Source organism: Hippoglossus hippoglossus, chromosome 12, assembly GCF_009819705.1.
Source record: "Hippoglossus hippoglossus isolate fHipHip1 chromosome 12, fHipHip1.pri, whole genome shotgun sequence".
NCBI classification, from domain to species: Eukaryota; Metazoa; Chordata; class Actinopteri; order Pleuronectiformes; family Pleuronectidae; genus Hippoglossus; species Hippoglossus hippoglossus.
The window spans coordinates 8,271,817-8,291,853 of record NC_047162.1 but is presented as its reverse complement, the minus strand read 5'-3'; the positions used below and the strand labels follow the sequence as shown (position 1 = coordinate 8,291,853).

Genomic DNA, 20,037 nt, shown 5'->3' with positions numbered 1-20,037 from the left:
AACTTGTGCTCACGTGACAGGGTTGACACAGTATCATAAAAGGAGCTCCAGGAAAAGTTTGCTGCCCCTTTGAGAGGGAACTAGTGGTAGCACATTAGTACTTAATAATTATTATCATTACTTGGATCAAAAATGAAGCTGATAATGTTAAAAAAAAAAAAAATCTATGCTAATGTAGTCAGGGAAATGTGGACTTTAAATTTTAACTATAGTTTGAAGTTTTTTTACTGCATTATATTGAAATATGTTATTTTAGCAAGCAGGCGCTCTGTAGTGGTATTCCCTCACACACAGTGACCTCAGTCTCATGTAAATGACAGGAGATGTTTGCAGTTTACTGTAGAAATAAAGATGAATTTACTTCCTGTCACACAGTTGATAAACTAAAGGCCCCTGTGCCCAACGCAGCTCTTTGCTTACCTCACTGCACATGACATCACTCACTCTAAACTAAGAGGAGCATCTGTAAACAACACTCAACATACATGTATTTGTTTGGTATATTTTATACACTGTCTATGTGTAGATATCATGAACTATGAATCTTACTATGACACATAAATTAACATATATTCTTCAAACGTGGCTCTTACATTGACGGCTCCCGAAAACAACCATGTGAATTTAATCATCAGTTCACTTATACAGGCACTTGTGTAGATGTATATGTATTGATTACACAAAGTCATCCTGAATGAATCTACACTTTGAAGCTGTTTGATGGAAGACTGGAATGTTATTGGCTGAAAATACTGTAGCAGAGAGCAGGAGTCAAGTCAAAGTCAACTTTATTGTCAATTCTGCCATATGTACAGGACATGGACTGTGTTGAAATGCTGTTTCTCTCTGATCCCCAATGTAAACATATGTAGACAGAACATATGAGTACGCAACATAATAAGTACTCAAAACATAGTACACAGTACCACATAGTATGCAGTCATTAGCACACGGTGGATAGAATGAGAGTAGTGCACACCGGAATAGTGCAGGAGGTCAACTGAGTCACGATCACATTATTGTAAAGTCATTCATCAATCCTTGACATGATGAGACTTCATGGGGTACAATAGTATTTTGGATCATACCAACTCTACCAAACAAACAAAATAAAGCTCACGTGGCTCCATAAGTACATTAACATTTGTATGTGTTATTGTATTGTGTTATTTAAATCATATTTTATATCAGGTTTTAACCGGTGTTTGAGATCTGTCTCAAAAAAGAGGCGAAAACAAAGTGTCACATTAATAAAGTTTGATCATTAAAGAACTTTGTAGAAAACACGAACGTCCCCTTTTATTGAAACGGACGTGACGTAACGCGTCTTCCTGTTGGTAGCTTTAATGGCAGCTCGCACCGTCGCCACGTTTATCTCGTGAAAAGTTCCGTATTTTAATTTTTTACCATAGAACGGGTTCGTAAAACAACTTGAACCATGTCTGGTCGACAGAGCAACAAACTGCCAAACAATTTGCCACAACTGCAGAACCTCATCAAACGGGACCCGCAGTCGTACGTAGAGGAGGTGAGTGTTGTTAGCCGAGAGGTTGCTAAAGCTGCTAGCTCGCACACTCGCATGTTCTACTCCTAGAATTGTCACTAAACACTTGTGACTGTGTTCCTGTGTGTGCTCCAGTTCCTCCAGCAGTTCCGACACTACCAGTCCAATATCCAAATCTTCAAGCTGCAGCCGGACAAACCCAACAAGGAGCTGGCGGAGCTCGTCATGTTTTTAGCTCAGGTGACATATGAAACGTGTGTTTGCGGTGAGTCGTGTTGATCGGGGATGTGAAACGTGCATTGGAGGCTAACAGGAGACTTGTTGTCCCCCAGGTCAGTCACTGCTACCTGCAGCAGCTGTCCAGCTTCCCCCAGGAGCTGTCCGGGTTACTACTGAGCTACCACACAGTCCTGCAGCCTGACCTACGAATGGTGAGGATATTATATACATATTATATTTTCAAGTGTTTTCAGGGCAGGTGCAATATGTATTATTCTGGGTCTTACACGAGATGTCCATGTGTAATGTTTTTTTCTTGTTTGTTACACAATATACTATTGAAGCTGCTGTGGCACTTTGGCCCCGTGGGGACAAGAAAGTATATTTGATTGATTTTGAAACGGAGCTTGTTGATGTTTATGTCACACAGCACTGACATGTTATTGTTCACATGTGTGACCCCCCCCCCCCCCCCTCCTCTCCTCTCCTGCCCTGGTCAGACCTTCTGCAAAGCCATGATTCTTCTGAGGAACAAGAATCTGATCGACCCCACTTGTCTCCTGGAGCTCTTCTTTGAGCTGCTGCGATGTCACGACAAGCTGCTGAGGAAGGTGAGAGCGCTCAGCCCCCAAACAGCAACAGCAGGAACAAGCTCCAGCAGCCTATTAGTGATCCAAGTCTAGTCTGTCCCATTTAGTTAAAAAAAGACAAATTGAAATGGTCATTAGATTTTACGTAGTTGTAGCATTTTCTGTTTATCAATACATAATTGCATATTTCTAAGTCTTTTGAGACAGGAGCATATTGGTAGTAACGGTGGGAATTTGTGGACAAGTTGTGCATCTGGTTATGAATTTTATGAAACAATGACCAATTTTTTAAGTATATATTTGTTGTAATTAACCTGTAACTCTCTCTGATTGTGTGGTTTCCTCTTTTCTCTCCAGACACTGTACACACACATTGTTGTTGATATCAAAAACATCAACGCAAAGCACAAAAACAACAAGGTCAACACAGTAAGTATAAACAACGCACTCGTGCCTTGTGCACTTCACATGTGACTGTCTGGGTTCAAACAGCCACCACTCACTGTCTTTGTTATTCTGTCGTGTGTTTCAGACGTTACAGAACTTCATGTACACCATGCTGAGAGACAGTAATCCCATTGCAGCGAAGATCTCTTTAGATGTGATGGCGGAGCTTTACAAAAGAAACATATGGTGAGAGTCATGATTTATACACTGAAGGGAGATTGTCGAGCGGAGGGGATTTCTTGACCTGATCGTCTTTTTGTTTGCGTCACAGGAATGATGCGAAAACAGTTAACGTCATTACAACGGCATGTTTCTGCAAAGTGACAAAGGTATGTTTGTTTTCACTTGACAGCCATCACTTACTCACTGACACTGATTGACTAAAAAAAACAATGTCGTACCTGTATGTTCACCTGCATCTCCCCGTCACTAGATCGTTGTCGCAGGTCTTAAATTCTTCCTGGGCAAAGATGAAGATGAAAAGAACGACAGCGATTCAGACTCAGAGGTAAGCATCACAGCCTTCGATTAGAGGCATTAGAGACCCAAACATGGCTTATAGTCCGTCTTGTTTTCCAGCCAGAGGGACCGACAACCCGAGATGTGATGGTGAAATACTCCACAGGCAGGAAAACCTCCAAAAACAAGAAGAAGATGGAAAAAGCAATGAAAGTTCTCAAGGTACCGTCGTTGTAACTACTAAGACACATGCACAACTGGTTTTCTTACACACATGTTCAGGCAAACTGAGTTCACGGTTTTAATTTTCAATACTCGTGTGTTTTCGGGACAGAAACACAAGAAAAAGGCTAAAGTAGAGGTGTTCAACTTTTCTGCTATTCACCTGATTCATGATCCTCAAGGTAGGCTCACCTTTCCTTTCCACAATACCACATAAATATGTCTGATGTCATTTAGTACAATTACCACAACTATCTAATATCTTCTTTTTTTTGTAAAGATTTCTCAGAGAAACTCTTGAAACAGTTGGAAAGCTCTAAGGAGCGCTTCGAGGTGAAGATCATGATGATGGAGCTCATATCCAGACTGGTTGGAATCCATGAGGTAACTTGCAAATCATGTTTTTTGGGGGAAAATGTGTTCTTAAATAATATTATTAAGAAGAGAAAAACATGTTCTGATACAAAGACCAATGCTGGAAGTTACTCAAATAAAACTGCAGTAGGCGATTTGTAGGGAGACGAGGCGGGACAACCAAAAGTCCATCCTCCTTGACAGCCATCAGTTCTATTCAATCTTAACTGGGACAAATTATTGTTGATTTGATTATTATTCATTATTTTGCGAATAAACAGAGCTATAATTATGTGTACCTGGGCTGTGTGGACATATTACATAGAAGTATAAATGCAGTATAGATAGAATATTTTATGTTGATTCTTATACTCTGTTCTTTTCCCTCTGCAGCTCTTCCTCTTTAATTTCTATCCCTTCGTCCAGAGGTTTCTTCAGCCTCATCAAAGAGGTGAAACTTAATCTCCGATAATGAAGTTTAAAAACTTGGGCTGATGACACTTTTAAAACCATCTGTTGTCTTTTGTAGAAGTGACAAAGATTCTGCTGTGTGCTGCCCAGGCGTCTCACCAGCTCGTTCCTCCTGAGGTACGTTAAGATCTACACCTTGATTCAGTCAGTTAATAAACACTTGGTCACTGTTAACGCTGTATTTCCTACTCGTGCAGGTCATTGAACCTGTCATCATGACCATCGCAAATAACTTTGTGACAGACAGAAACTCTGGGGAGGTCATGACTGTGGGGTAAGAAGCTTCCATTTCTCCTTTCTCGTTACAGTTAATCAGAGTCAATATGATTATACAATGTGAAGGAAACAATAGAGAAAAGTAAGCTGTAACTACTGTGCTTAGTATTACTTCATGGATTTATAGTACAGTTCTCCTCTCCCTGTGCTCCAGTATTAATGCCATCAAGGAACTGACAGCTCGTTGTCCCCTCGCCATCAATGAAGATCTGCTGCAGGACCTGGCTCTGTACAAGAACCACAAAGACAAGAGTGGGTTTTTCTACACGTTGTATTTCGACCACATCATGCACATGTGCGTTCAGTCACTCACAGCGTGTTTGTGTTCCCCTCAGATGTGATGATGTCTGCACGGGGACTGATCCAGCTCTTCAGGAATCTGGATCCACATATGTTGCTGAAGAAAGACAGGGTGAGCTCAATGAATTTTTAAAAGAATTTCAAAAATGCTTTTTTTGCTCACTCACCTTACTGCTGAGGAGCGTGTTTGGAACTAGATCTCCAACTCTTACAGTGACAAAGCTACATCTCGGTTACTTTAAATGTGCTTGTCGTTGTCCAGGGGAGACCCACAGAGGCGTCAACAGAGGCTAAAATCAGAGACTACGGAGAACTTGAATCTAAAGACTACATCCCTGGAGCTGAAGTCCTGGAGGTGGAGGGGGAGGCGAAGAAAGAGGGAGAGGAGGACGGAGGTCAGCAGTTGATTGAATTTTCTAATCTGAACTACAAGATTAAAAACAATTTTATTTAATATATTGTGTGTATGAGATGATGGATGATCAATATAAAGGATGCATATTTTTCCTGTTGTACAACATAAGGCTGGGAGAGTGCCAGTATAGGTGATGAGGATGAAGACGGGGAGTGGGTGGACGTTCACCACTCGGCTGATGAAGACGCAGGAGAAATGGTGAGAGTAAATGGTCTTGTTGAGCTGCTGGAGGACGACTACGCACAGTAACTTTGTTTTAATGTCAGAGTTTCCTGTGGTTGTTTCAGGCGGAGAAGCTTCAGAGTATTCCGGTGGAGGAAAGAAAGGCGAAGGCAGCTGCGGTCAGTGGCAGCAGGCTCCTCACGCAGGATGAGTTCAAGAAGATCCGTCTGGTGCAGATGGCCAAGGAGGTGAACAACGCGCCGGGCAAGGGCCAGAAGAGGAAGATCGTGACGAGTGACGATGAAGAGGACAACAGGTGAAATAGATGTTTGATGGATGTTCTCCGAGTGTAAAGAATAAATCACTGGCAAAGATGAACTGTTTTATGTGAAATGCCGTTTTCTCTCGTCTCTTATTCCTTGAAATAAGGTTGTCATCACTTTCCTGTTAAGTTTGTCCGTAAGAATTGATATATTGAGTTTTTTTGTTTCTGAATCTTGCAGAGGGGAGCTGCTGACTTTGAGAAACATCGAGAAACTGCATAAAAAACCAAAATCAGACAAGGAAACACGTCTGGCAACAGCAATGGTAAAAACCCTGTGTTAACTGTGGACTGATAGAAAACACTTGTATTTAACTGTCCAGTGACATCATGGTTGTTAAGCAGCTGATAAACCAGTGACTCATTTATTCTTTGGTCTATAAAATTGGGAAAAAGTCTTAATAACATTTTCATTATTTACATTATTTGTTTTGTCTGAATAATAATAAAAAAAACATATTGCCACTGAAGACTATGAAAAGCAGCAAACATTTGTGAAGCTGGAACCAATTTTTTTTGTTGTGTTTATCGTAGTGTATAGTTGATTGACCCCTGATGTGTTTGGTTTTCCAGGAGGGACGAAGCGACCGGAAGGATTTTGTGAGGAAGCATTCCAAACTGAACCCACACGCCAGCACCAGCAACAAGGAGAAGAGGAAGAACAAGAACTTCATGATGATGAGACACAGTCAGAACGTTAGGACCAAGGGCAAACGCTCCTTCAGAGACCGACAGGTAACACACGTCAGACCGAGCTGCTGCTCCATTTGATTGTACTCTTGCATTTCGACTAAAGATATTTGGTCTTTGTGTTTCAGATCGCTCTACGAGATGCTCTCCTGAAGAGGAAGAAGCAGCACCATTAGGACACGTGGAGAAGATGATGGTCGTCACAACCCTGATCTTTGACTATGTCAAATATTATTCATCCTTCAGTGGCCTGTAAACTATGTCAGCTCATTAATGTATTATATTCAGTGGAGGAACTGCATAGATGTACTCTGTTCTGAAATAAACCGTCTTTATAATTGTGTGAACGTGAGTGTGTTTATTCAATTATGGATAAAAATCATTATCCTGTTGTTGATTTTCTCCAGTTGATAAATGGCCAATTGATCATGTATATTTTTGAACTGCTTTACTCGCTCCATGCAGGCAGCAAACAGCAGCTTTGATTTTTGATGATAAAATGTATATTTTTAGATCACAGGCACTGAAAAAGAGTAGAAACATTTACTTTCAAGCTACTGACCTGATCCCATTTATATAAAAGTATATGTACAGTGGTGTAACATATAGTCACACTAATACAAGGGCAGTTTTTAGCTGAAGGTGATAGTTCAGTTTTGCAGCCATGGACTTTGAGTTAATTATTGTTATGAATACCTTGGTATTTAGTGGCTACATTTCAACGGAGATTGAAAGTTTCCTCATTCCTTCACAATAATGACTTGATATCAATATTTCTGATTAGTGTCTGTAAGGTGGATCAGAAAAATGCTCACACAGCGATAAACAGTAAACGGCTCAATCAGTCTGTGAAGGTGTCGTTAATGTGTAGGTGAAACATTATTGGCCAATATAATTATACAACAAGTGTTATGACGGTCTAACTTGTCCTCACTTTGCACGTTATGTAAAGTGTATATTGTTTTGAAAATGTCAGTGTTATTTGTTAAAATCTGTTCATTGAGTTGGAAGACAAAAGAAACAGTGAACACCTGTGTTTTACAACTGAGCAGAGTGAAGGTTTTGTTATGTGTCTGTGCAATAACTTGGTTTTAATGAGAGAAATACTCTTTGTGAAGATGTTTCATTACATTGAAGCTGAAGTTGAATCATAATTGATATAAGTAAGTCATTTGGTCCACGTTGATGTGTTTCCTGGTGAGCAGTAGTATAGTGAGTAGGTTTCCTGAACTCTTTATCACCCAAGTGTTTAGATCTTTTAATGGTTAATACTACAGGAAAAGAAAAAGCCCTGTGCAGAAAATGTTACTGAAGGATGTAAGAACAATTTGGAAAATGCAGACAACTTCAATAGTAAAACCATTCAATGCAGTCGAATTGTATGAGTTAGATTATTATTATGATTGATGTGTTTGCATGCAGGCCTAAGCAACGGTTTCACTCAGTTGAGGTCAAAACTGATCAGTTCCAATTTTTACTTTTATCCCCCTGGATTATAATATTGGGGAATTTAGTGAAAAGTATGTCCGTCCATTTGAATTCAGTCAGAAAACCTTTTTTATTCTTTCATGAAACTTCACAATTCTATTAACCGATTAGTGAAGTAGCGTTTTTTGATATTTTGGGTTTAATTAGAGAAATATTAAGCTTCTTAATGTAACTGGGATCAAATGATCTGCTGTTTCATCTCCTCATCACTCTGCTGAGTAACTGAATGGCTGATTCAACTTCAGACTTATACGACAGTCAAAGCTCAAAACTGTTCCGCTTAAGTTAAAACAGTTCATCGTGACTTTTGAGAAGCTGGAACCAAGGAATGTTTGACAATCAATAAACTATTTCATCTCTAGTTGTTTTTTAACTATTATGTAATGTCACAAATGCATCAGATGTTATAAGCTCTATACATGCTTCCATATGTTAAATAAGATCTACAAATAATTAATATGTGGAAACGAACGAACTTGTAACTATAGCTGTCAAATATATGCAGTGGAGTAAAAAAGTATGAATTCAACTCTGTAATGAAGTATTAATTAAAAGTAAAAGTACCTCCAATGTGTACTCAAGTGCAGGTCTAAGTATCATTACATTACACCACTGTCCATAACATATATTTCCAGGAGCATCGTAAAAACTGGATTTCAAAACTTTGCGTCCTTCAGGTGACGCTGTAAAACTACACTTCCCATGAAGCACCTGGAAGCACAACAAACATTCCACTCAGAGAAGCCGGCATCTTAATTCTCAGCTGCGACATGAGGTATCTAAGTTAAACACATTTCTCCAGACACCGAGGTTCCTCGATGCTTTACAGTCGCTCGTGGCGTCGCACGTTCAGTACTTTCGCTAAACTCGTGGTTAAATCGTGGACGTGAGCCGCGCGTGCTAGCCTGCCTGCTAGCTACATTTAGCTAGCAGGCGAAGCACCAGTGTACTCTGAGGTCTAGCTAGCTACATGTGTCACAAAGGGACACATTTAGCATCGTTAGCTGTGAATGTGGTGGACGTTAACAACCCAGTGACTCACAAACACAACCACACTCATGTACTGCATTAAATGTTGACGTGTGTTTGCATGTTTTGTTGCTGCAGATTGTTGTTGGTGGTTATGCTATGCTAACCTATCTGTAATACATGTAAGAGCATGTTGGTGGTTTCACTCCAAAATAATAAGATGAGCCCAATTATTCTGAATGACCTCTGAAGGTGCGAGCTGTCACTCACAGTAAACAGATCATGTGCAGTATTTGTATTCAAGCTGCTGTCTTTAATATTTACTTAAATCACCCCCAGGTCGTCCAGTGTCCAGTAATGGCTGATCAAAATCAACTTTATTACAAACAAAAGCCATCACACGCCTTCATAACCTGATATAATAACACGTGTGATACACGGTGGAGCAGTGAGGGCCGGCTTGATCAGCTAGAATATAAAATCAGACCTATACAGTCAAAAGAAATCCATCAGATATGTGTTTACATAGCTCAATTCATACAGTGTAAAAAAAATCTAAATGCTTGCATACACCAGTTATTAAGATGCACCACTTTAAACCAGCAAATAGTCTCTCAATGATAGAGAAGTGTAATTCTGGGACTCTTAATATTCCTTCAGATCTGTCGTACCTGACCTAGGTCTTAAGTTTCATTCATTATGATCGTAACAAGTTCTTAAATGCTGCTGTGCCACCTGCAGTGACCCTGCAAATAGTCTTCTAATACATTTATCACCTTTTTACAAGCTGCCTCACCCTCCATCTAGGAAAATCTAGTAATTCAGTTTGCAGGGAGCGAGCTCATTAGCTGGGTAATTGCTCTACTGTCACAAAAACTCTGACAAAAAGGACAAAACCATGGAAGCCTGGTCTCTGGCAGCATTCAGTACAGTTGCTGTGTCGCTTTTGGAGGTGGGAGAAGTAATATGACGGGAAAACAGTGGGTTCTCGTGAGTGCGCACTCGTCCTCCGCGTACCTTTTTCTGTCTAACGTGGCGTGCTGGTTGCCTAGTGGGAATCCATCTTTATATATGGTGGACACAAAGATGCACAGAAGGATGCTGCATGGATTCAAAGAGATGCTTGTTATTGGTTTTCCATTTGCACGCAGCGGAGTCGAGCAGTTGCGCAATACATCCCTTTAAATTATTGACTCTCTCGCTCCACTTACTCGTAATAAATAATAGATCCCTGTCTGAGGATGTTAGCATCTATAAAAGGGCTCCAACTCATCCTGGGTGTGTATTTTGAAGAAAGTGAATATTACAAATCGCTTCATGTGCTGAGAGGCTAAACAGTCTCGAGAAGGGAATCTGTCAACGGGCTTGACAAAGTCGAACAGCAGTGGAATCCGTGCATTTGATGGGACTGGATGTTTTCAGCTCTCAAAGCTGAGGGGACTAGTGATGAGGGGGCGACACACTGAGTCTATTCACTTTCAGAGGCATAGCTTCAAAGAGAGAGACAGTACATCATCTGTAAGGTGTGGGTGGAGCTTCGGCCTCTGGCTGTCCGCTCTCACTTCATCTGTTCTCTGTGGAGATTTTTCATCAGACTCAGCGATAGGTAGGAGTTTTTATGGTTTGATTGCCGTGTTTTCTGAGCGGTGTGCTACTTAATCTTGGAGGGATTTGCTTGTTGTTGTTTTCCCCCTTTTTGCTTAAGTCTTTGCTAAATGAGTAAAGAGGAAGTGACACTGAAAGTGGGGGGGGGGGGGGGGGGGGGGGGGTGGTGGTGGTACTGACCAAACTTGCTCGGCTTGCAGGGGATACCCCCTCACACCAGTTCCCCTTTTGTCTCCTCCATTTAAGCCGATAGAATGTTGTTTGCACTGAGTTGTCTTTTCTCGTTGGAGACTGAGTTATTCTCGCATGGTGCAGTTAAAATCTGGCCTACTTTTCCATGGGCAATAATTGAATACTGTTGTTAACGACCTCTCCATGTAATTATATTGTAAAAAGCACTACTTCTAGGTTCTAGGTTGTCTAGATTGAAAAATATCAAAAGATGGCTATCAGAGTTTTTTTGATTTAAATAAGTCTTCTAATGAGTTTTTTTTCTTTCTTTTTTACTTACGGATCAAAACGCATCAATTTTAAATTTACCATCATATAAGGAACTAGAAAATAATTACATTTTCACGCAAAAAATACACCCAAATGAATGTCAGAACCTTTAAGGACAAATTGATTCAGTTCCAGTGACAAAATATACATCAAAATATCTTGGTTCACATTTATTAATAGAATAATAAAAATGTATTTCTACAGCACCTATACAAACTAGTTGTGACTACAATTTGTCAGAGTGAGATCCTAAATATTTTAGGGCACATGTTTAACAATTTAGTGTTGTTTTCAACACAAGATTACCATATTAAATAAAGGTTAAGTTAAATCAAACCATTTGTTTTGCAGTGGAAAATTCAACTGACCAGTGTCTAAGGTATTGGAAATCCCCTGACCAGGTGTCTAACTGCTGTGATACTGTCTACCTGACAGGATGGAACCCTTATTTGGTGGTGTCTCACTGCTATGACCTTGATCAACAGGGTGCATGCCCTTATTTGGTGATGTTTTTCTTCCAACTGCTACAGCGGACAGACAGACACAGATGATCTCATGTCTTTCATGTCTTTTTTCATATTATGTTTTATGAAACGCCTCTTTGTATAAGTTCTGGCTTTTGTGAACTTGCGGCCAGTTCCATTTTGAGCACCCGTGCTTGTTGTGTAACCTCTGCAGAGCTTACTATTATAAAGACTCAAAGGCAACTCCAGTCTGAGAATTTCATTATTTCAAATCTCAAGATGAATTTCCATCACAGTTTCAATAAAACCTAATAAAGCTACACTACTTAAAGTCAGCAAACAATATCTCCTACAGAGGAGCATAACAATCCCGTGAGTTTCCAATGCGATTTAATAAGTGGTTCATCTCTCTTGTAGGTATTGTTTCCTGTAGCCAGCTATGGCACCAGGGGATGTGGTGCCAGACCATGCCAAGCAACTGAAGCCCAAGGAGAAGCGGCCAGTAAACAAGGCACCGAAAGCAAACTGTGAGCCCGATGGCTCCTTTGTCTTCGAGGCTCACGAGGCTTGGAAGGACTTCCATAACTCCCTCAGGCACTTCTATGAAGTGGGGGAGCTCTGCGACGTCACGCTGAAGGTGAGTCACCCTGTGTGGACCCAAGTGACTAAGTTTGTCTTGTTTTTTTGTCACAGCTGATATTTTATCATTTTATAAAGCATCTAATCTTGTCCACTATCTCTAAATAGCTGCAAAATCTGTTTGTTTGTGTCTATTTTCCAGGTTGGCAGCAGGTTGATACCATGTCACAAGCTGGTGCTGGCTTGTGTCATCCCTTACTTCCGGTATGTTCAATTTTCCCCCTTTATTTTTACATTGAAACCTTAATTATGAATCTTCAGTGCAGCAAAGACTGTAAGAAAGTAGTTTTTTCTTCCTTGTGGACTCTGATTTTCCATAATGATTTAATGGAACCTGTTCTTAACACCACACATCACATGCTGGATATGCTTTCAGCTCTGATTCAACACACTGAAATTAATGCAACAAAGATCTGTCTGTAAACTCTCGAGCCTTAATGTAAGGTTCCAGTGTCAGGAAAAAAAATCTAAGACTTTTCTGTTTAGCTTATCTACATCAAGAGGCCTTGATGGAAACATGGCATGTATTCTCTCGTGTATGTTTACATCTGGAAGAAAACATACATCAGATCATATATAAAACACATCACACTGTAATAGCAGTACAACCACATTCGATTTCAACTAAAATGCAATGATCGCTACAGCATTCAAGTAAAGTCTGAACAAACTTTTAGTGTGGGTGAAATTATATGTACCGTGTAGACCTCCATATTTATCGAGTGGCCGTCAGTGGAGCAGTCTCTTAAAGATGATTTGATCCTGTATTTCACCTTGTCCTAGTCTAAGTGGATATTTCTTCTTGCAGGGCCATGTTCCTGTCAGAGATGTCTGAGGCCAAACAGAATCTGATAGAGATCAAGGACTTTGATGGCGATGCCATCCAGGACCTGGTGCATTTCGCCTACTCCTCCAAGCTCACGTTAACAGTGGACAATGTCCAGCCACTGCTTTATGCTGCCTGCATCCTACAGGTAAACACACACACACACGTAATCAATCAACAAGCAGTGTGAGCTTAGTGGTCTCCTTATTTCTGAGTTCTGCTCTGTCAGTGACTATGTTAACATGGACAGCATTAGTCCGACCATTGACCTGAATAAGATCTATTTTGATGATGATGTTTACTTGAGGTGCTTTTAGAATATTCTATCCATATTTCTGTTTACATGTTACAGAACAGAGTCTGATAATGACTCATGTCAACATTATGTCCTACTACTTGTTTACACTTGAACCCAGGGCATGCGTCGTCATGCATTTGGTAACTGCCGTACTTCAATGTCTCAGAATGCTCCATATGGACATTGTAATGCAATATCTACATAATGTGACTAAGGTCTGAATACTCCTAATTATTTTATTGCTTTCTGAGTATGACCTTATTTGGATAAAGATGATCAAAAAAAGCTGTTTACATGACAGTGTCTCATTCAGACTATTGTCTTAATCGGGTTAATATCGGAGTATTGGTTTCCATGTAAATATGTTCTATGGATGTATAGTGATCTCCGGACATTTCATTCAGCACTTTCAAATGTTACAAGAGTCTTTCCATATAACAACATTTACACACGGAGGGATTTCCATTACTGCCTGACTCTGTTAGGTGGAGTTGGTGGCGAGAGCTTGCTGTGAGTACATGAAGGCCCACTTCCACCCCACCAACTGCCTGGCAGTTCGGACTTTTGCCGAGAGCCACAATCGTGTGGACCTGATGGACATGGCCGACCGCTACGCCTGCGAGCATTTCATCGAGGTAGTGGAGTGTGAGGACTTCACATGTGTGTCTCCCCAGCACTTGCGCACATTATTGTCCTCGAGTGAGCTCAATATCCACTCAGAGACACAGGTGTATAACGCCGCAGTGAAATGGCTGAGAGCAAACCCACAGCACCACGAGGCCTGGCTGGACCAGATCATGTCTCAGGTTAGAGGCGGCATCACTTGGAACAGGAGGATATGGTTTGGTTGGGCTGAATGTTAATTTATCAATGTTGTCTCTCTGCATGTTCTGGATTTGTCTTTGGAAACACATCCTGTTATAAACCGTTTTACTCATTAACTGAACGTTAAGCTACAGAACTGTGCATGAAATAAGTGTTGCATAAACCATGTGCAGCTTTATGTAACCTTTTTTACAATCACAGTACATTATATGATGGTCCCGTCAGGTGCGCCTCCCCCTGCTGCCTGTCGAATTCCTGACTGGAACTGTGGCGAAGGACGAGATGATCAAAGGTAACTTGAGTTGTCGTGACCTGATGGACGAAGCCAGGAACTACCACCTCCACCTCAGCAACAAGGTGGTGCCTGACTTTGAGTATTCGATCCACACCGTACCCCGGAAACACACTGCAGGTACTTTTATGGTTGGGTTGTGTCTCTGAATATGTAACTGCAGATTTTATGGTATTTGTAGCAACATTCAGCACTTTTTTGTTCCTCTAAAAGAAAACACAACTATCTTCATGAAACTGTACGTCTGGATGTTTGAGTTTTAAAAGGTTTACTCTCATTTTTTATAATTAAAGCATAAAGTGAAATATACAAAGGCACTTATGATGTGGAAAAAGCACATATTAGTTTAAGTAAGTTTAGTAGAGCCCAATTGCTTTGCTATTCATAAGCCACACTAATCTTAAATCTTTCCACGAGTTCCTTATTTTATTTCTTTGGCTTTCTATCCAAATTTATCACCACAACACTGTTCCTTGTGGAATTTTTAAAAACTTTTTTAGCCTCTATATTTTTTTAAATATTTTTACCTCTGCTGTTCTGTGAACATAAAGTGTAACGTTTTCTCTTTTTTTACCTTTCATTTAGGGGTTTTGTTCTGTGTGGGTGGCCGGGGGGGCTCAGGGGATCCATTTCGCAGCATCGAGTGCTACTCCATCACTAAGAACAGCTGGTTCTTCGGCCCAGAAATGAACAGCAGACGACGTCACGTGGGTGTCATATCTGTCGGAGGTAAGAGAGTGTTTTATATATATATATATATTTATATATTATATATTTATTATTATTATTAATTAATTAATAATTATTATTGTTTTTGTTGTTCTTATTGTTATTTTACACTCATATTTTACTTTTTCATAGATTATTTTGAAATAAAATTGTCCCCATTATTTGTTATCGCTGATCTGTTCACACGATCATAAAGACTCATCTTCATATCTGTTGATTTACTCTCGTAGGCAAGGTCTATGCTGTTGGAGGCCATGATGGTAACGAGCACTTAGGCAACATGGAGATGTTCGACCCCCTCACCAACAAATGGATGATGAAAGCTTCGATGAACACTAAGAGGTACATGATGCTGCAATATAATGACTGTGAATTTAGATTTTCCCAAAGCATTCCAGACTGAATGGATGTGAGAACAACACTCTCAGATTTGAGTGTGTATTAGAAAAACCAAGCTTTCTAACAACAGCCCTCAGCTTCCTATGTAATCTCTCATTTTGAGCAGCACCGTGCCAGAGAGAAGGAATTCTTACACATCTTGAAATCGAAGCAGAGCGGCTGGGGAGCTTGCCAAAAATGGCCAGAGCCGTTCGGATTATCTGGGGGCTACATCCACTAAGCTGGACCAAGTCATTTGAAATGTGTAATGTAATGATTATACTGAAAGCCTGGAAATGATTCATACTGCTGGCTCTATGGCAGCTGTTAACTCTCCTGTGTTGATTCATTATTTCCTGTTAATTTAAAATGTTTTCCTCCTTTTCCACCTCAGGGAAATTCTGAAATACTTGATAATACAAATAATTGATAGCTAACCTGCATTTCCTCCAATTTACCATTTACCACACACTTTTCCAATAACTGAGAGTGCTGGGTAAAAAGGATGTATGTTTCTCAGGAGGGGTATCGCCCTGGCAGCCCTCGGTGGTCCCATCTACGCCATCGGAGGCCTGGACGACAACTCCTGCTTCAACGACGTGGAGCGTTACGACATCGAGAGTGACTGCTGGAGCGCCGTGGCCCCGATGAACACACCGAGAGGAGGGGTGGGATCTGTGGCGTTGGGGGTAAGACCGAAGAGGAAAGACGATAAATGATGACTGATGTTTAGCCCGGTATCAACACAGTGCTCTGTATCCTCTTCATGCCAGAGTTTTGTGTACGCGGTGGGAGGCAACGACGGCGTGGCGTCACTGTCCAGCGTGGAGCGCTTTAACCCTCACCTCAACAAATGGACAGAGGTCAGCGAGATGGGCCAGCGGCGGGCTGGGAATGGAGTCAGCAAACTGAATGGCTGCCTCTATGTCGTGGGTGAGGGAAATAAATTCACTAAGCAGAAGGAGGTTCGTCAGTTTAGATTCCAAACACCAGTAATTACCTTCTCCTCAGATTTGATCACTTTAGTGGAGAGATTACATTTGTTGGAGCCGTATACAGAAGCTCTAAGATGTCATTTGTCCTCATTTGATCATCCTGCTGGTATTACTGGTGTTTGTTTTTTTTTACACCTGTGTCATATGCCTAAGTGCACCACACAAACGTGGGGAAGACAAAAGTTTCTGGTAACTTATTCACAAAGTTTAAGGATGAGATTTTTTTATTGTTCCACTTGAATCTGACGAGTCATTCAAACGTCTGTTGTGACCTTTTGCCTTGTGAATGACTCAACATAATCCAACTCACACTTTTCCCCAAAAAATTACCAGAGCAGGATGTTTTTCTGGTTACATGTATCCTTATTGTTTTCCGTGAAGTATCATGATACCTGTCATTTTCCTGCTTGAACACCCTCTACCTTTTTACAGAAAGATAAACGCTATTTCAATGTCTCGTCACTTTCTGAAGGTGGTTTTGATGACAACTCCCCCCTGAGCTCCGTGGAGAGATTTGACCCTCGAATGCACCGCTGGGAGTACGTGTCTGAGCTGACAACCCCTCGCGGTGGGGTTGGGGTCGCCACCGTCATGGGGCGAGTGTTCGCAGTTGGGGGCCACAATGGGAACATCTACTTGAACACAGTGGAGGCGTTTGAGCCTCGAATGAACAGGTGAGGAGGCGATGGATCAGGACATGTGATGTGATGTGTTCTTCACGTATCAAACTTCATTGTGTGATAATTAAATAGCTCCTTTTAATAGTAAGAACCTTTTTCTGGTGAAAACCCATCAGTACAAAACACATGAAGTAATTTGATAAGAAAATATTTCAGTGTTTTTATCCAATAGAATCACAATGAGGTTATCTGAGCATTAAAACTGGTGTAAATATAATATTAGTTCAAACATTATACATACTTGAATAATTACAATGCTTTCATTTAAATAAGAGTTATAAGAGTTAAGATGGTTCATATGTTTTCTTCTTGGAGTGTTGTTTTAAATCTGTGTGTGTGTGCCGTTCAGATGGGAGCTGGTGGGCTCAGTGTCTCACTGCCGGGCCGGAGCCGGCGTGGCCGTCTGCTCATCTCACGTCAGCAAGATCAGGGACGTCGGCCAGGGCTCCAGCAACGTGGTCAACTGCATGTGACCTCCGCTCCGCTCCGCTCAGTACCAGGCGACCGACTTGCCCGGTCGCCATCAGCTCTGATCACTGCACAGGCAACACAGCACAAAAAGCACACAGAGCGATTTCGCCCTGCGACGTTTATTCATGTCAACACTCTCTGAGCACCGGCCTCAGACTGGTGAAGGCCGATGTTCAGTTTGCACTCTGACGGAGGAATATGAGAGAGATTTCACGCCTGACAAATCTTCTCTGACACATTCAAGACATTGTTCTCGACCTGTGCTGGTGTTATTTGCAATCAGTGATGTAGTATTTTGTACTGTACTTTCTTTTGTTTTACTTTCTCGACATACTTTTGACTTAAAAAAAAAAAAAAAAAAGGGAAAATAGAAGCTGAGCCTCATATTTACGACTAACCTTTCGAGAGGGAGAGGTGAGCTGGGATTCAGGACTACTAGGTTCCTTAACCGTGCACATAATAGATAATGGGCTATGTAGTGGGCCAGTATGAAAAGATTTCCGATGTTTACTGCCTCAGACTATCTCTGGATTTCTCTTTGGCTCTGCTTTGTGGTTTCTTTATTCTCAGAGAAAGAATTTAGGCACATTCATACTGGATCCAACACCTTGTTTGCAGTGCAGCGTGCGAAATTGTAACACTTACATCAGCAATCAATGTCAAGTAGGATAAAGTAGTCAAATAGATTTCCAAGATTCCTGCGTTCTTTTCTTTACGGTGAATTTGACTCTTAAGTACTGTTTCTATCTGCAGTTCCAGCTGCTTTAAGCTGGATCACAGCAGCTGGGACATGACTGTAAATGTGTTTGAACAATCATTATGGGCTGACTGGGACAAGTCAGTCACTTGGGCAGAAGGTCCGGGGGAATTTAACTGATGCAAGTGCCAAACACAAACAAATATGCGTCAGCCGCTTTTACCTCAGGTGTGAGAAACGTTTGACAGCTAAAAAGCCGAGAGTGAAGGACCGATCAGAGCAATACGGTGCACGTCCCCACTTCTTTTTCAGTTTACATTATTGTGTAGAAATGTATTCAAACTGACGGCAGATTTCAAATTTAAGATTTGCGTTCGACGATAGCTGGACTGTCAGTAATCCTAGTCAGAGTTTTCACGTGTTTGAGATTCAGCTGAGGTTTGTCTCTGCAGACGGTTCTGTTATATTTTAATATATGGACATTTTTGTATTATAAAATGGGTGTATCTTTGGTATTATTCTTTATGACACTATCTAATCCATTGCTGTGCACTATTTTCCTAGAATAGATTACGGAGTCTGAGTATATTTTTGTCCTAAATGGAGAATTTCATGTTATTCATGTTTTGAGTTTGAAGATGCTTATTTTTCACTCACGCCTGTTTCTGTCATTTAAATGAAAAACGTCATAATTTCTAGCAACACTTGTTTTTTTCAGGATAGGCTGAGTGATGACTATAAAACAAAAATTCTATATACGGTTTATACTAGAGGTATAGATATAATTGCACAATTTGTGTCCTATCATTATTAATACTATCAATACTTTTTACTCCACAACTGATGTTGCCAACCTTGTTCGCAAATGAGACCGAGTCTTTTGTAAATTTTACTGTACTTTGTGTTGTTCTTCCTCCTTTTGGCTGCTTCCCTCTTGTGCTTTTTATTCACATGGTATTGGAATAAATTGGTACAATAAAGATATGTGTAAAGTTTATTGGTGGGATTCCTCTTTTTTCCCCTGTAACAGTAACAGTTTTCCTTCCAGTCAGGACTGAGTTCAAACTGAAAAGCCTTCGCCGGCCGAGTTCGTGCAGCTTTATGAAACTAAAGGTGCATGTACATATATTGAGGTCAAACACACAGGCCATGCACAGGTCAGAATACAGTAACTGGCTAAAGACCATCCCTCGAGAAATACTTATTTTGATTCACAAAATCTGGAGCATTATACAGATCTGCACCAAATGTCACGAGAGAAAAAAATGCAAAGATAAAGAAGGTAAAATAATCTACTATCTTAAATTAATCCACTCCTCCTCGGTGGTTATCTCTCTGAAAATTCACCCTTAAAACACAGTGTGTGTGAGTTGTTCGTCCATCACCTTGAGGCGTCCTTTCTTTCTCCTTGTGACAATTCGTAATATTCTACCTTTTCCACCATTAGACATTTTAAAAGCTCAAGTCAAAGTGATATGTCGGCTGAGCAACACAACCAATATAAAAAAATTGAATAAATGAGAATTTGATTTCAAGTTTATGATAGTTGTTTTCTAACGTCCTATTAAACTGAGTTAAAAAGTAACAGTTTAAGGCAGAGGCTCCATAGTATAAACTTTATTGACAGTTGACATGTGGTTGTTATAAACGTCTGGACTTTGTGGTTTCACTGTATCAGATGGGATTTACAGCTCCACACGGTTTACATACCATTGTATTTTCATCATGTCATGTGTCTTATCACTTCTC

At 40.6% G+C, this 20,037-nt stretch overlaps 1 protein-coding gene across 4 annotated transcripts; it reads left to right on the top strand.

The window, feature by feature from the left end:
• The first annotated feature begins 1,323 nt into the window (after positions 1–1,323).
• On the top strand, positions 1,324–19,285 carry LOC117771833 (protein SDA1 homolog). 4 transcript variants are annotated; one of them, XM_034602626.1, is made up of 33 exons: positions 1,324–1,528; positions 1,640–1,744; positions 1,837–1,935; positions 2,224–2,334; positions 2,671–2,742; positions 2,846–2,946; positions 3,032–3,089; positions 3,194–3,268; positions 3,340–3,441; positions 3,554–3,623; positions 3,722–3,825; positions 4,189–4,246; positions 4,325–4,383; positions 4,464–4,540; positions 4,697–4,794; positions 4,878–4,954; positions 5,105–5,237; positions 5,364–5,455; positions 5,545–5,735; positions 5,923–6,007; positions 6,315–6,485; positions 7,531–7,543; positions 11,980–12,095; positions 12,240–12,301; positions 12,906–13,071; positions 13,707–14,027; positions 14,272–14,458; positions 14,924–15,067; positions 15,298–15,409; positions 15,966–16,134; positions 16,219–16,378; positions 16,913–17,114; positions 17,470–19,285. In XM_034602626.1, the coding sequence occupies exons 1-33, from the start codon at positions 1,439–1,441 to the stop codon at positions 17,591–17,593; spliced, it is 3,804 nt and encodes a 1,267-aa protein (XP_034458517.1). In that variant the 5' UTR covers positions 1,324–1,438; the 3' UTR covers positions 17,594–19,285. The 4 variants fall into 4 exon arrangements, with proteins under 4 accessions (XP_034458517.1, XP_034458514.1, XP_034458515.1 ...); XM_034602623.1 differs by lacking the exons at positions 7,531–7,543; positions 11,980–12,095; positions 12,240–12,301; ... (7 more) ...; positions 16,913–17,114; positions 17,470–19,285 and adding an exon at positions 6,560–6,919 and having other exon boundaries at positions 6,315–6,476; XM_034602624.1 differs by lacking the exons at positions 1,324–1,528; positions 1,640–1,744; positions 1,837–1,935; ... (17 more) ...; positions 6,315–6,485; positions 7,531–7,543 and adding an exon at positions 8,573–8,694 and having other exon boundaries at positions 11,876–12,095.
• Positions 19,286–20,037: the final 752 nt, after the last annotated feature.

Coding starts and splice junctions, on each gene's coding strand:
- LOC117771833 (XM_034602626.1), top strand. CDS start 1,439: ATGTCTGGTCGACAGAGCAACAAACTGCCAAACAATTTGCCACAACTG. Junction 2,947..3,031: donor CTTTACAAAAGAAACATATG/GTGAGAGTCATG, acceptor TTTGCGTCACAG/GAATGATGCGAAAACAGTTA. Junction 4,541..4,696: donor GGGGAGGTCATGACTGTGGG/GTAAGAAGCTTC, acceptor CCTGTGCTCCAG/TATTAATGCCATCAAGGAAC.